The sequence below is a fragment of the Erinaceus europaeus genome, chromosome 20, assembly GCF_950295315.1.
Source record: "Erinaceus europaeus chromosome 20, mEriEur2.1, whole genome shotgun sequence".
Taxonomy (NCBI): Eukaryota; Metazoa; Chordata; class Mammalia; order Eulipotyphla; family Erinaceidae; genus Erinaceus; species Erinaceus europaeus.
The window spans coordinates 21,786,693-21,803,613 of NC_080181.1; the positions used below are offsets into that span (position 1 = coordinate 21,786,693).

The following is a 16,921-nucleotide window of genomic DNA, read 5'->3' on the forward strand; positions in this document are numbered from 1 at the left end:
GAGAAAAATTGAGAGGGGAGAAGATAGAGAGGGAGAGAGAAGGATAGAAACCTACAGACCTGCTTCACCACTTGTGAAGTGACCCCCCCTCCCTGCAGGTGGGTAGCCAGGGGCTTGAACCAGGATCCTTACACTTTGTACTATACGCGCTTAATCCGGTACACCACTGCCTGGCTCCCCAAAGATATCTATTTATTAAACTCTATAGAGTTAATAGCATATTCAGTGAAGTCAGGAAAAACAAGATTTTCCCCATAAAATGCAGATAGCATAATGGTTATGCAAAGAGACTCTTATGTCTGAGACTCTAAATCCCCAGATTCAATTCCCAACTCTACCATAATCCAGAGCTGATCAGTGCTCTGGTGAGAGAAGGGGGGTGGATACTTTCCCATGTATTGACATCACAGAGAGTCAGACAGGCTGAGAAGTCTTTTAAAGGAATAACTATGCCTCTTCTCAGATCTCCATAAGTTATCTCCTGGACAAAACCAGTTTCAAAGAGTTTTTCTGAACAAGTTGATTCTATTCCATTGGTTTGTGTGCTTTGATCACTAAATTATTATAGCCCAGAAAGGCTAAGGCACTTGTCCAATGTCACAGAGCAAATCAATGGGATCAGGAATGTAATCTATCTGGCTCAGAGCTTGGGAGTCTGTGCTGTGCTACTGTTGTGTGAAATGATAGAATAGATGTCTGAGAGGTTAGATTTTCACTCCCCTCCCTCTGCTGCCGACAAATAACTACAGTCATGAACACACTTTTCCCTCCGGTGGGAGTAGAAGGAACTCTGAGGCTCAGGTTCCACTTGGCTGACTAGATCAGAAGGCTCAGCTATGTTCTGCATAAATGACTCTCCGAGCTAATCACCCGGGCTTGCTCCTGGGCCAGGGCTAGGGAACCTGTCCACATGGGGGCAGGGAGGCATAAGTGGTTGTTCTCCAAAGGGAGGGTCCTTCCCACAAGAGGGGAGATAAACCTTAGAGAAGGGAAGCCAGCCCCACTGCAGCTGTGATTCTTCCTTCCACTTGTGAAGTGTTACAGCTATTTAGATTCCCTCCCTTCCTTCCTCCCTCCCTCCCTTCCTTCCATCTTCCTTCCATCTTCCTTCCATCTTCCTTCCTTCCTTCCATCCTTCCTTCCATCCTTCTTTCCTTCCTTCCTTCCTTCCTTCCTTCCATCCTTCTTTCCTTCCTTCCTTCCTTCCTTCCATCTTCCTTCCATCTTCCTTCCTTCCTTCCTTCCTTCCTTCCTTCCTTCCTTCCTTCCTTCCATCCTTCTTTCCTTCCTTCCTTCCATCTTCCTTCCTTCCTTCCTTCCTTCCTCCCTTCCTTCCTTCCTTCCTTCCTTCCTTCTTTCCTCCCTCCCTCCCTTCCTTCCATCTTCCTTCCTTCCTTCCATCCTTCCTTCCATCCATCCATCCTTCCTTCCTTCCTTCCTTCCTTCCTTCCTTCCTTCCTTCCTTCTTTCCTCCCTCCCTCCCTTCCTTCCTTCCATCCTTCCTTCCATCCTTCTTTCCTTCCTTCCACCTTTCTTCTTTTCCTTCCTCCCTTCCATATTCATACTTTCACTTCCTCTTGCATTCTTTCTTCCTTACCTCCTTCTTCCTCTTTCAGGAGAAACTGGGAAAATGTGGCATAGGGAACTCTATGCATTTTTGAAACTTCCTGTGATTTCAATAGAATGAATAGAAACAGAAAATTATGCCCAAGTCCTCCCCTGAGGTTGTGACTCACAGGTTGGATTTAGCATAGATGTCTATTTTTTTTTTTAAGTTTCCTCAGGTGATTATAATGTACAGCAGAACTAGGTGATCTCTGAGTCTCTTTCTAGCCATAAAATAGTATCAGTCAAATTAATCTCAGCCCTTCTTAAGACTATTTAAACGTTCAACTTGGAGGGATAATACTTTTTAAATTTTATTACTTATTGTATAAAAGTGTGTGTGTGTGTGTGTGTGTGTGTTTTACTTTATTTGAGTGGCCCACAATCCAGGCTCTTTCAAGCTTTATTTTTCACCTCTTCCATCCTCTAGTTACATTTGGGGCTGCTGCTCCTCAGTTGACACCCCTTCCCAGAATTCTGGCTGCAAAACACTTCCTGCTCTCTCTGGATCATAGCCCCTGCAACAAATCAGCTTCAGAGCATGCAGGGGCCCTAGTAGGTACTGGGGCTAATTAGGCTGAGAAAACTTCCTTTTAAAATACCTTTACTGTACTGTTGGCAAGACAGTATAATGGTTATGCAAAAGTCTTTCATGCCTGAGGCTTTGAGGTCCCAGGTTCAATCCCCAGCACCACCATAAGCCAAACCTGAGCAATGCTCTGGACTGGTGTCTCTCTCTCTCTCTCTCCTCTCTGTTTGTGTCTTTCATTAAAAAATAAAGTATTAAAAATAAAATTCTTTCACTTTATTCTCTGTACTTCCTCAAATCTCTGTGTAAACCAGACTCTCTGTAAGAGTAAGGAGTGTAGTGTGAGGAAGAGTTCACTGCTTTTCTGAGAAGTCCTGCCAGGGCCTGTAGGGGGACAGGGGAAATGCTAAGGGTTATAGAGGGTTTGAGAATTTGGGAAGGACTGTTTATTTATAGAAATTGTTTATTTCTATCTGAATTACAATAATCATTGGGTTTAATTCTATTTCCTTTTGACTTTTTTATTGAGTAAATATATTTTCTATCACAAGGAAGCACTTCCTCTCAACACCCTTTGCCTCCTGCCCCAGCTCCATCATTTCAGTTGCCCTTATCTATATCTTGCTCCCTTATGTCACCTGCAGACTTAGGCCACCTGCCAAGATGTCACTACTCTAGGACATTGCCTCAGGTAATAGTTTCCAAAGGTTTACTACCTTCAAATTTGTCTCATCTTATCTCTCGTAGGCTTCAAGAGTTGGCCTAATTTAAATTTCTCAAGAATTTGAAAATTCAGTCTATGTACTTAAAATTTTTTTTTTAACTTATCTCTATTGGAGACAGCAGAGAGGGTAGGGGGAGACAGAGAGGGAGAAAGAGAGACATCTGCAACCCTGCTTCACCACTTGCAAAACTTTTCCCCTGCAGGAGGGGCCCGGGGGCTTGAACTTGGGTCCGTGTGCATTGTAACATGTACACTCAACCAGATGTGCCACACCTGCTCCATACTTTTTTTTTTTTTTAACTTAAATTCACCCAGTATCAAAATTCTCACATTACATCCACTTTTAGTCTTTGATGACATTTCAAAGTAACAGTAGCCTTGTACACAACAGCATTTAATATTTTTGTTTCATTAATCTGTGAAGTGGTTCTAACAAAATCATTTATTTAAACTTCCACTTATGGGGACCAGGCGATGGTACAAGCGATTGAGCACGCCTGTAACCAGGCTAAAGGACTCAGGTTTAAGCCCCTGATCCACACCCACAGGGGAGAAACTTCACAAGTGTGAAGCAATGCTACTAATGTCTGTCTCTCTCCCTCCCTCTCTTCCCCATACCCATCAATGTCTCTGTCTCTATCCAATAAACAAATACAATTCCATTTGTAGTTTCACTAAATGCTTCTGTGGCATAAGGAACTGGCTTCAGAGATACATGTGCTTATCAGGGCAAACTGTCAAATTCCAGAGAAATTATTCCTGTTGCTGTGATACTCAGAAAGTATATATAGGGACTTCTAGAAGTTTAGGTCATGGCATCAGACAGGCTAGAGCATTGATTTTTTAAAAATATGTATTGATTCCCTTTTGTTGCCCTTGTTGTTTTATTGTTGTAGTTACTATTGATGTCGTCGTTGTTGGATAGGACAGAGAGAAATGGAGAGAGGAGGGGGAAGACAGAGAGGGGAAGTGACTCCCCTGCTGGTGGGGAGCCGGGGGCTCGAACCGGGATCCTTAAGCAGGTCCTTGCTTTGCGCCACCTGTGCTTAACCTGCTGTTCTACTGCCCGACTCCCAGAGCATTGATTTATTGCTGGCATGACCTTAGGTAAGTTATTTATTTATTTTTTATCTCTCCAAGATTCAACTTCATTGAGGATAAAATAAGGGCAATACCAGCATCTAACTTGTGTTATTAAGGATTAAAGGCAGCAATGCACACTGTCCTCCTGGCACAGGGAAATATCCTTGATTACTGGCCTGCTGGTTTCCATACTCAAGCAATTCAGACATTGAGTACATCAGTGTTTTTCAAAGTGAGACAGGGGACCATAAATATCAGATACATAAGGTATCAAAAATACAGATGTGTACTAAACTTAGAGCCTTGTCTTTCTCACAGTGTCTCTTTGTTCTGCCCAGTCTCCCAGATGGGTGGTGCTGGGGGAGACTGGGGATTGTTCCAGTGCTGCTATAAGACTCTGGAGCTGTCCTATGTGAGCCATAGAGGTTAAGAGACAGCATTCACTCACCACATAATGTACCAGATGATCCGCTGGCCCAAATTTCTGGAAAGATATCAAAGACCACGTATAAGTAGAGTTGTCCATTGTGGTGTCCAGGAGCTATATTAGCCCTTAACTCATATTCCTCTTTGAACGTATTTCCATACTGGGTTTAGGCAGAAACTAAAGCACAAGGGGGCTGGGCGGTGGTACACCAGGTTAAGTGCATATAGTACAAGGCACAAGTATAAGGTGCAAGGACCAAAGCAAGGATCCCAGTTCGAGCCCCTGGTTCCCCACCTGCAGAGGGGTTGCTTCACAAATGGTGAAGCAGGTCTGCAAGTGTCTTTCTCTTTCCCTCTCAATTTTCCCCATCCCCTCTCAATTTCTCTCTGTCCTATCCAATAAAATAGAAAAAGAAAAGTCCACTAAGAGCAGTGGATTCGTAGTGTAGTGTAGAAACCAAACCTCAGCAAAAGGAGGAAAAAAAGAAAAAGAATTAGCAACAGGGACTCTAGAAGAGAGCTTCTGTTAGAGCTGCCAGAAAACTGATCCAGAGGGTAGAGTGGGGCAATTTTGGTGCCAATCAATGGACATTTTGAGTCCTCTGGTCTTTGTCCCTGAGGGACAGCTGCTGGGCATAGGGTGGCAGGTGTGGAGGCGCTTTGGTCTCTGGGAACAAAGATCTATTGGCAACAGGTCAGTGCTAATTTAATTTCAAACTATTAAAATTTCAATTTTATTGGCATCTCAAAAGGGCAGCATTTGTTCTGCTTCCTTGATACAGCTATCCCATGAGGCAAGTTCTAACATGTTCTGTTTGACCAAGCCTTCATGGAGTCCCCAGGGAGGGGATGATTAGATGGTGTCATTTTTTTTTTTTTTTTAAGATTAATTCTGTTTATTTTATGAGAGAGACTCTAGAGTACTACTTAGTTGTATTTGGCACTGAGGATTGAACCTGTGAGGCCTCAGATTTGCAAAGCACTTATTATACCTGCTGAGCCACCTCCCTGGCTACAAGGTGTCATTTTGAAAGCATACTGTATCTTATATAAAGAGCACCACTGAGGTGTCACATAGCTAATTTCTTGCCTTCTGTCTTCCAAGTGGCAGATTAATACATGTTTGCTTGATACTTTTGTATCCTGTGGATATTCTGGCTTTTCTGGGGGGAGCTTTGGCTTAGTTGTGGTAGGAACACAATTTTGTGTGGATAAGGAAGTTGGAGCTAATTGGGGGATGATTCCATAGGTTCCTGACTGGTCTTGCAAAAATTGTAGGTAAACTATTTCACCACCAGAGTGACTTAAAAACATGGCTTTGGTATCTTTCAGACGTCTAATGCTTAATAACTGGATGGCAATAGACAGAAGACTTAACTTCTCTGTGCCGTGGGCTCCTCATATTGTTTCCAGTGTTGTTATGAAAATTAAATAAGTTAATGTGTGAAAAAAACCCATTAAACAATTCTGGCACACAGGGTGGGCTCAGAAAATGGTAGCTGTGCCTACTAGTAGTGATGCTAGTATTATTGCTACTGTGCTGAACACTGGGGCATGGAAAATGCCCCCTGCCCTCTCCTGGACTGCACTGCAGGCATTAAATCTTGTGTTTTAATGCCCTCCGCAAACAGTACCATCAAGAAAAGCCAGCGTAAGTAATTCTTCTTCACCTTGAAAACAGCCAGGCTTCTTTAAGTGTATTGGTTAGAGAAGGTAAATACTGAAATTTAATTGTAAACAACATTGTCAATCCTATCCGTCATTTTGTAAACACAGCAATACATATTTAAGAACCTAAGGCAGAAATTCCAAAATACAAGATGACAACAACTTTTAAACTCTCCTGTGTACCAAAAATGCATTGTAGGTCTCCAGAGAAAGAAGATTTGCCCAGAAAGTTATGAGACTCTACTTTGAAAATGAAAAAAGAAGCTTCTACAGGTTAATGTTGATGTAGGTAAGATGTGCCTTAAAAAAATTTTCACATTTAAGGGATTGGTAGAGTACATATATTGCAATGTGCAAGGACTCACGTTCAAGCTTCTGATCCCCACCTAGATGGAATTGTGGTGTCTCTCTCTCCCTCTCCGTCTCCCCCTCCTCTCTCAATTTCTCTCTGTCCAATAAATAAATAGATAAATAAATACACAAATATTACCTTTAACATGTCAATGACTAATGTTAGTTATGAGAAACAGGATTCATAAATATATTTCTCTGCTGAAACCCCACATATTGAAGTGAGTCCAGGCCTCTCTTTCCAGCCATGTCAGCTGTGTGTACCTTCCATTTCCCCAGGAGCCAGGGCACTGCACCTTATTAAAACAATTTCAAATTCTTAGTCATTTGAGAAATTAAATGCTGAAGAGTAATTTCCATAATTGATACCATGAAACAATTAGAAGCTTTAAAAACGATCCACCATTTAGTAAAACAAAATTATTTTTATTAGTAAAAAAAAATTAGAATTTGTTCGTTACATAGAAAAGAAAAGTGAAACAGCTGAATGATTCCTACAAAAATGTTAACCAACAGCATACAAAGTAGGAATGACACTACAACCAGGCCTGAGGATTTCCTATTCGTGCCTAAGTACGCATCAGAAAATTGAAAATGGAGACATGTCAACGGCACTGGAGAAATGTTGTTAACTGGCTGCAAATTTCATTCTGTCATTTGTGTGGTAGAACAGTCGAGATGCACATGTCATGTTCCAAATAAATGCAATTTCCATTAGCTATAGCAGATGTCACAGTTTGTCTCCCTCTTAGAGAAATCACTGGCTAATGGCAATGAAGGAGCAAAGTCCACATAGTCTGCACTGGGACAGGAGAAATACTCCGATGCTCGGAGGGTGTCTAAGTGGTCGGCCTCACAGGATGCACAGTAGCAGACTGAGGAGCTGCCGGCAGGCAAACAGTCGTACTGGCTGTGTGGGGGCAATGGAGGGTAGGAGTAGTCTTCGGAAGGATTGCCACAGTGTCTGGTGTCCAGAGAAGGAAGACAATTGTAGTTCTCTGGAGCATATGAAGGTAGCTGAGCAGGTAAATAGGTGTAGTCTAAGGAGCCAGAAAGAGAGGAGGAATCCAAAGTCGATCCTGGAGTCTAGAGAAATGAAAACCGGGGAACAAAGAGCTTGGTAACTTAGACAGGATTAAAGAAGCTGAATAGAGTGGATTTATGAACACAGACGAAGAACATTGGGAATCAGGAAAAACAAAACAAAACACACACATCTATGCATACAACACAACACCCAACCCAACCCAAGTCTGCAGAAGTAATTTATTTGCTGACTGCATGATTTCATGAGGCCACGTTCTATATTTACCTATTTCTTTCCTAACAATAAATTGCTTTGCTTCACTGGCTCTCTTTGTTATAGCCATACTTTAGAGGATGCTTTATTCTTAAGGCACAAAATCCCATTGTGCTTCCAGTCACCTGCGCATTGGATCCCTGCTGTGTGCCATAAATTAAGCTGCAGGTGGCACCTTGGGTGTTTCTTCATACACTTGACTGTGGAGAACAAGGCAGAGATAATCTTCAGTCAACCAGGGTCCAGAAATCTCCCAGAAGCAGTAATACTTTTCCTGTCATTGAAGTCATATCTCCTGTAGAGAAGCCTCCCTTACACTTTCTCCTAAGCATAGCTGCATCTATTACTGAGACAGCCTAACTGGGGAACTAGAAGGGAACTAACTGTATGGTTAGGGGTTGTCCACGCATATTCTGTGCAGTTAACTTCTAGTCCCCTTCAAATTTAGTCTGATGCCTGCACAGGCTCTTACAAATCAAAAGAAGAAAGTATTTGGGTCTTGCTTTTTCAAAATGATTCTTAAAAGTAAGAAAAATGAAATACATATCTAAAAAGACATCTATCTAGAACAACTGCTACCTACAAGTGAAAACCTTATTCCATTTTATATGATAACACATTTTCAAACAGTTGAATATCATCGAGAAGAGATCATCCAAATCTTGCAAGGATTAGGGTATCAATTTGAAAAAAACATTTCAGACACAAGTGAGTGCTTATGTCTAATACAGATGAAAAAAAACTAATTAGAGCCAGCTCAGTGGTCACACATGTGTCTTATTGTGGTAAGTGGTAATTTGGTTCTGTGTAGAAATAGCCTTAATTCAATTTTCGAGAACTTAAAAAGCCCAAAGGTCCTTGTTTAAGTAAGCAATTTTCAATCATAGGTCTAAAAAACATTAAATGAGGGCTGAAAAAATAGTTCAGGACAGTGCACTGGCCCTGCCATGTATACAAGCCAGGTTTGAGCCCAACACCCACAGCACTGGGAGAAACACTGGTGACATGGTAGCTTTTCTTCTTTCTTTGTATCTGTCTTTCTATATGACCTGAAACAGTCATGACAAAAAAAAATTAAATGGGGGAGGTGGCTCAGTGGGTAGTGCATGGTCATGCATGTGTGAGGCCTAGCTTCAGTCCCTGGCATTGCATATGTATATCAGAACAGAGCTCTGATGTCTCTCTCTTTCTCTCACAAAGTATTAAATAAATACTGAAACAGTAAAGGAACATGACCAGAAAACCTCTTTTTTTTTTTTTTTTTAATTTCCCCATGCCAAGTTACTTGGGCACAAATGATTTGGAAATCATAGTTGTTTTTGTGTCCAGAAATTTATACCCTGGAGTATGTAGCTATTTCTGTAGGCATGAAGTTATCTATTTGTCTGTCAGACTATCTGTCTATCTATTTTTCATTACCAGGCTTCACTACTCTGAGATGACTTTTTTTTTCCCAGATAAAAAGAAAGAGAAGGATAGACACTACAGCACCAAAGCTTCCTTCAGTGTGGTGGAGGCCAGTCTTAAACCTGGGTTATGTGCATAGGAACCCTCAGATGACTTCCTTGTTGATAGTATTTGTGGGATTTCTTATGAGGTGATGCAAACTCTCACAAAGCCTTATCCCACAGTAAGCAATAATCAGGTTTTGTAAAGAACTGAGATAAATTACCAGGCTCTGGTTAAAGCAGAAAGGGGCAGCCTGGAAGCTGTCTTGCAAACAGTGTGGAGTGCTTTGCATGGAACTGAGTGAAGGGTCCAGGTGCGTCTCTGTCTGAAGGTAGGAATCAAAGATCTGGTCGAGGAGATTTGGGATTTCTTCACAAGAAACACAACTGGGAAAGTCTCGTGGTTGAAAATAACTGGGTGTGGATGAAATTGGCTCAGGCTTCAAATACAGCCCTGGAAGAGAATGAAAAAGATATTTTGCTTATAAATTGCATTTACAGATTTGAATAGAGTTCTTTTCTGGATGATGAATATTTACAAGGGGACCTTGCCTGGGCACAGAGAACAATACTTAATAGAAAGGTAGAGAAACAATCTGATTTTCTTCCTCTTCTTCTTCTTCTTCTCCTTCTTCTTCTTCTTCTTCTTCTTCTTCTTCTTCTTCTTCTTCTTCTTCTTCTTCTTCTTCTTCTTCATTGCCTTAGCTAATTCGAGTCTAGTGAAATGAATCTGGTTAATAGTATGCAAGTTGTCTGTAATGTGCCTAGAACAGAAATAAAAGAAGGTGATCCAATCTGCCAATCTGTGAGCAGCTGTCACAGTCAGCCTTCACTTTCTTGGATTATAACGCATCAGCATCCAACCCTCTCTGAGGCTGGATAAACCTCCTTTTGGAAATGGCTTGTAGAGTTGTTTGAGGTGTAGGAAAACCCACAGTGCTCTTGCTTTAGGATTATCGCTTTCTGAAAGTTCGCATTCCTCAGTGATTTAAATTATGATGAATGATATGAATGGCGATGTGAATTAGAAAAATGGAAACCAGGAATGTAGGGTACAAATTGGGATTGCTTTTTTTAATGAAAAAAAAAAAACGTATATACGATAGAGACACAGAGAAACTGGGGGAGAAGGAGGAGAGAGAGGGAGAGATTGAGAGACCTGTAGCACTGTTCACTGTCTCCCTGCAGGTGGAGACTGAGCACTTAAACCCAGGTCCTCGTGCACTATGCTTAATGTGTATGCACTAAATCAGGTGGTGACCTGACCCCTGCTTGTTTTAAATTTTAAAATACTAAAGCTATAGCATTTTAGTGATTATCTTAACATAATAGTGGAATTAAAATAAATGGTTCAACACAAAACAAGGATAATTCTGAACATGGCCCCCTTTTTTTTTTCATTTTAATGTGAATAGCTTCGATTTGTGATTATTACCCACGAAAGCTCAGAGAAAATAAGCCTAGAGTTAGCCATCAGAGGGAAGACAGATTATTAGAATTTTTGATGCCTCAAGGTTCCTTTAAGATGAAGTTAAAGTGACACTTTCAGTAGTGAGCCACTATAAGCACAAATTTCCTTATATATAACCTCCTTAGACTCTTAGCTGTTGAGTGGCATAGGTAGGAGTGTTTATGTAATACAGTGATTCCTAATGGGATGAGGAAACTTACACTTACTTGAACTGCTTTCTGGAAAGAGAGAAAAGAAAAGAAGGGAAGCCCCTGTCGGCTAGAAGGAACTAAAGGAACAAGAGCACAAGAATAATGATAGAACCTCAGGTCGCCTTTATTCTATCATATAGAATGCCCCAATAGATGAATTTTTGTAAACAATTTGGACTTTTCAATCAACTTTAATTTCTTGGCAGGGGGGTGAAGAATTGGACTAAACAAGAAGAAAAACAGATTCTTGGGATAGAAGAGCCAGTAGAGAATAGATAGATGAGAATGGAGGATAGAAACATGCACTTGTTTCCTTGCTGGACTCACATCTGGAGTCACTCTGCCTTTTCCCCTTCTGATTGGTTGGATTTCAATTAAATGGCGGTGCCTATTTTAACCCTCTGTATCAAGCCCTGAAAGATTTTGGAGATGGACTTTTGAAAAAGTTTTTGAAGAGAATTGTAATGCTGGCTGTACTGACCTGCAGAAGATGGTGTGATGGGGTCTGAAAGGTGCACGCTGTTGTCTCCAGACAGCTGTCAAAGCAAGGACATGAGCAGGAGCCTAAGTGAAATCAGCCTCTACAAAGAGAACACTAAAACACTTCCATGTAAACTGTTGCCTTCTCTAGGTAAGTCAAACTCTTTCTACTAAAAAAAAAAAATGTCACCCATAAATACAAGCAAAGTTACATTATACTTTGATTTCATTTCTTATGTATGCTGGGAAATTTAAAAGAAAAACATATATCAGGTTCACGCACTGAGCTTTGAAAGGTTATTGATTTTGACAAAAAATTAACTTAAATAATTGCATGTACAGAAATGTAAGAGTTTTAAGGAAACTCTCAAGAAGCCTTCCTAGTAAACTGATTTAAAATGAATAAGGACTAATATTTGCTTAGTCTCACCTATCTATGATTTACTTGATACTTTCTCTCAAAATTCTATATACTACCTGGGTACTTAATCTCAGAAATGTATTCACTCAAAAGGACATGATTTCTAACCTTGTTAATCCCAGGTAGCTAAAAATATTCATAAAAACAATTCTAGATAGCAAGGAAATATTGAAATAAAAATGCCTTTTGAAATATATATTAGGTCTTAGAGCTTATCTAAAATCTAGTTCATGAGAAAATATTTTGTTTCTTTGTACCTTCTTTTATAATTTTTCTATGGAAGTTTTTTTTTCTAGTATGTTGCTCCTCTTAATTGTTTGAAGTGCAGCAGCCTGTAAGTTCCAGTTGATTTGATAAAGAGTATTAACCAAATAACTCAGAACTCTCTCTTTTTTTAAAGGTTTCAGTTGGAGGTTTTAAAGTTTAAAGGGACCTGCATAGCTCTGTGATTCTGTGCTGGGAAGCCTGCTCACCACACCTCTCTCTTGAGTTACAGGGTATACTTACTCCTGAACACTGAGCCATTGCCAGCCTGCACCGTCAGCCACTGCTGAAACAGGAGGTGGTGTTAATTTTGAAAATGATCCATGCTGTAATGTCATGAACCAGGAAGCTGGAATCCTTCACCAGCTCTTTATGCAAATATTTGGCTGCAGTTTGAGCTAAAGAACTTGGAAGGAGTGGGTTTTTAAAAAGCCTGCTTCACTGTACAGTTCTCATTAACCCCATTCCTCCCCCCGGAATGGTCTGTTTGTCTGCCTCCTTAGTTATCTCCCTCAGGTATGTTTACAATATCCTACTTGATATTATCTTTCTAGTCACGGGTTCACTTTCTACACTGCTCCGACAATAAAAAAGAAAGGCACCTCTCCCTTAGATTTCAGACAGCACCCAAGTACACAGTCTATGATTTATAAAAAGTCATCATGGCTATTTAAAAAAGATGATGATAAAAATAAAAGGATAAACTATGTCTTTCGATAAGTATAAGTACCAGCTCAGGTTTCACATAATTCTAGTTGTTAAAAAAGAAATGTGTGTGAGAGATGATTGCAACTTGATCTGGCTGGAATGGCTTTTTAAATCACATTTACAAATCTGGCATGCACATGTTCCTACTGGGCCTGTTTGAGAGAGATTTATCTCAATCTGTAACTTCCATTCACAACGGTCTTCTTAAAATTTTAAATTGTTTACAGCCAACTAGGATAAATGTCTTCCCTCTTCGATAAAATTAATTCTCTCTCATTAGTTTAAAGCTTCCTGGAAGCATCACTGAACAACTGAACAAACTGGAGATCATCTTTTTTAAGCCAGAAGGGTCTACACCAAAGAGCAGCAATCTTTATTCCCTTGGAGGTGCCATTCTTGTCTGCTGAGCATAACCTCGAGTGTTCCTAGAATCCCAGGCCCTTCTTATGGATTCCCAGTGAAGGATTTTGCATCTGGCTCTGGTGTCAGTTCTATGTGCCTCTGAGGCAGATATAATCTTCCAGGTAGCATAGAGGCAGGGGCTTTGCACGTTTCTGCAAGGCACTGGTTCGGAAGTAATGCCTTACTATTTTTCAAGGGGAAAATTGAGAAAAACTTGGAATAGATACTAGTAAGATAAACAAGGGAAATGTTTCTTCCCTCTCTTTCGTTTCTGCAGCTAGCTAACAAAAGAGCAGTGACTAAGCCAGTCTATCAGGGGACAATGGTAACTGAATCTTCACATCCGAATGTGACTTCTCCAGGTGCAGCTGGAGTAGAATTTTAACAGGCATCAAAGCTCCTTAATGAAGGATCACGTTTTTTGTTATGAAGATCTGGGTGATCTTTTTTTTTTTTTTTTTTCCTTTTTTCTTTTTGCTCCAGAAGCAGTTCCCAGTTCCCTTGATCCTGGCTCTATTAATATTTTATAGCCATCTCTACATTGAAGGGGCTGATGGTTTGAGACTACCAGACTGCTGTTCAACACAGCTGGATCTGCAGAAAGATGAATTTAGGCAGCCAAGAGGTATGGAAGTTTTTTGTTTTGTTTTGTTTTGTTTTAACCTGGAAAGAAGAAGACTTGGTCCTATTTTTAGCTCTATTGTGAATAATTGCAAGACTTTAAACTTTAGCTGTAAGAGATGCATTTAGATACCTGATCAGCTTATCCCCCCTGGTTGTTATAGGTAAGAACTAAATGAGATAATGAGTATGCAAAATTGCTTTAAATGGACCACTGTGAAACCCTCTACAAATGGAAGGAGGTTTTCTTGTGATAGTGGGAATTGTACCTGTGGAGGTACTAACTTCTCCAGCAAATGTACATTGCCATATACCACAGCACACTCACACGTGAAGTCTAAACTCTGAACAATGGGTGTGAGTGGACATGACTAAATTCCTGGCTTTCAATCCTTGATTGTAATTTCAGTCCAGTTGCTTTTTACAAATAGTAATGATGACAATTTTTATTAAGCACTTACTATGTGAAAAACAACAACAACACTCTTCTAAGTGCTTTATCTGCAGTGATTCATGTCCCGCTCTCACAGTCCTATTCACTACAGTTTAAAGATAGTGGAAGAAAGACAAAAGAGGGGGGTCGGGCGGTGGTGCAGTGGGTTAAGCGCATATGGCGCAAAGCGCAGGGACCGGCGTAAGGATCCCAGTTCGAGCCCCCGGCTCCCCACCTGCAGCGGAGTCCCCTCACAGGCGGTGAAGCAGGTCTGCAGGTGTCTATCTTTCTCTCCCCCTCTCTGTCTTCCCCTCCTCTCTCCATTTCTCTGTGTCCTATCCAACAACAAACAACATCAACAATGGCAATAATAATGACAAAAAAAAAAAAAGAAAGACAAAAGAGACTGAGTAATTTACTCATCTTGACACACAGGAGCTGAGATCTGAACCCCATATCACTGATTCTAGAATCTATGCCCTGTACTATTTGCCTTTTCCTACAAAACCCATTTCATAGAGTCCTGGATTGCACACAAACAGCATGGGGTACAAATGCTGTGGTGGCAGTTGCCAAAGCAATGGAGACAGAACTATAACTGGTAGGTAGCATGGGACTCAGCTGTCAAAGTCTACAACTACACACCTACACCCAAACCAACCCACAAGCTATTGTATGGTCAAGGGCTGTCAGTGATCACTCGCCCTTCCTGGATAATAACCTACTTAATTTATTTGCTTCTACTAGTGCAGAAGCTTTCTGGACAGGACTGTCCATGTTAGAATATATAAATGATGACAGGGCACCCTTACCAATCTAGATGGCCTCACACCAATCTCACGATAGCCTCCAGCTGCTTAAGACTCTGTGACCTCTTAAGGAAGTAATTCTGTAATTCAGGCTGTCTCTTCTGCAGAGACATAGTCCCTTTCTGATGGAAGCTTTCAGTGACTTGATTCACAGATAACTGATTTGGGAAGTAGAGTTCTAGAATGAGAAGGGGGAGGGGGGAGATTGTTCCACATAGATTTTTATCCTCGAAGAACTCCCTAAAATGACGTGAGAATTTTAAAATACTTTCATTGGAATGTGAGGGCATGCACAACATCTTCCTCTATCTTTCTCACCTGCTGGTCTGGCTGCAATCTCCCTGCACTGGACCAACACACCCTTACAGCTCAGCTATGGTCAGGGAGGAATAGGCTCCCCTGAGGCCTGAACCCCATAACATGACCCCGCTGTTCTTTGTGGTGAATTGGGATTAAGTGGAACAAACGATAGAAGGACATCTGAGGAAAGCTGGGACTAGGGCTGGTCACTGGGATTAGGGTGGCTTCTGCACCTTTCCAGGCTCAGTGAATGAGGTCTGATAGGAACTGGGAGTTAAGTGAGAGGTTTATGCTTACAGTTCCCCCCGAGGCTGCCTGGTGGGCCCTTCTCTGCTGCAGCAGCTCCTTCACGGTGATCTTCACCCGGACACCTTGATACACCTTTGGTTTCTCTGGGGGAAAAGCAGCCGAGTCAGTGGTCAAGTGTGGGGTCTAGGTGTCCAGCTGGGGTGTGAAGGTCCTTCTTAGAGACTATGGAACCCATGGCCAGGTTTCTAAGTGTGGAAAAGAAACTCCAATGTGTTGTATTTCAAAGGACCCAGAAAGACTGGACTTGTTTCAGGGGCCCAGTAGGAACAAAGTCTTTGGAAATCAGTGAGACCACCCATCCCATACTGGGTCTCTGCGTAGTAGACCACAAAACCAAGGAAGTATTTCACTGCTCAGGAATGTGGAGAGTTGGTCTATGTGGTTCACAGCCTTAGCTAACCAAGCTGGAGCGACCTGGGACTGAGCCCAGTCTGCTGCCCTGGTAGGACGTGCCATGGACCAAAGGAGGGGATGCTCTCCCTCCTGTTGCAACTTGCCTAGCCCACCCCTCCGAGATACTCCCAGAGGTGTGGAAACCAAGTCCCTTCTTCCCCCGGCCAGGGGTGGCTTCTGCTTCTGTAGAGGCAACGACCTCTAGGTGACCTTGGTCTGAACGCCAGCCCTGGGGCCAGCAGTGGGCAGGTGGGGTTTGGTGAGCCCTGTTCTTTAATGGGCGAAGGACTATACCAGACGAACCCCAGTGAGGAACTAGACAAGAGAATTCCCTCCCACCCCCTCTTTCCTCCATCTCTTTTCCTGCTGCTTTCTTTCTCCCCTGGCCCTCTTTCTCTGCCTTTCCCACTCTCCATCTTTGTCTCCCCCTCCTCTGGCCCCGCTGCTGCTCTCCTTTCTTCCCGTCTCTCCCCACCCCTCCCTCTCAGCTGCGGACTGTGCTCGGCGGCGTGCTGAGGCTGGGGCTGGAGTCCGCGCTGCGCCCGCTGCGAGCCGCCTTGCGGGGCTGCATGTCGCGCGCGCTGGCGGGGAGGAGGCTGCCCTCCCGAAGGGGCCGCCCCCGGGGCTGGCTGGGCCGGTTTGGCTGGAGCCGCCGCCAGCGCGCGGAGAGGCCGGCGGGGAGGGAGCCCCAGCGCCAGAGCGGGGACCGCCTCGGCCCCCGGAGGCCCGGCTGAGCCGCAGTGAGTAGGCCGGCTCGGCGCTCGGGCGGGCGGGCGAGCGAGCTTTCTGGCGGAGCGGCGGGCCCTGGCCTCCAGCCTGCAGCGAGCGAGCGCCGGGCCGCGCGCGGGAGGGGCTGGGCCTGGGGCGCTCGGCGACAGTGGCAGCCGCTAGCGCCTCGCCTGGTCACCGCACAGACCGCAGCTGGACCGTAGGCGGCCCCCGGCCCCCGGCTTCCAGCCGGGGTCTCTCCAGGAGAGGAGGTCGC

At 42.9% G+C, this 16,921-nt stretch overlaps 1 protein-coding gene across 2 annotated transcripts; it reads right to left on the bottom strand.

The window, feature by feature from the left end:
* Positions 1-6,791: 6,791 nt before the first annotated feature.
* POU2AF3 (POU class 2 homeobox associating factor 3) lies at positions 6,792-16,572 on the bottom strand. Of its 2 annotated transcripts, none has more exons than XM_060180107.1 (5): positions 16,101-16,572; positions 15,532-15,630; positions 11,278-11,332; positions 9,359-9,588; positions 6,792-7,472 (listed from the first exon to the last, which is right to left on the bottom strand). In XM_060180107.1, exons 1-5 carry the CDS (start codon positions 16,350-16,352, stop codon positions 7,101-7,103), a joined length of 1,008 nt encoding a protein of 335 aa, XP_060036090.1. In that variant the 5' UTR covers positions 16,353-16,572; the 3' UTR covers positions 6,792-7,100. The 2 variants fall into 2 exon arrangements, with proteins under 2 accessions (XP_060036090.1, XP_060036089.1); XM_060180106.1 differs by adding an exon at positions 12,205-12,244 and having other exon boundaries at positions 15,532-16,572.
* Positions 16,573-16,921: the final 349 nt, after the last annotated feature.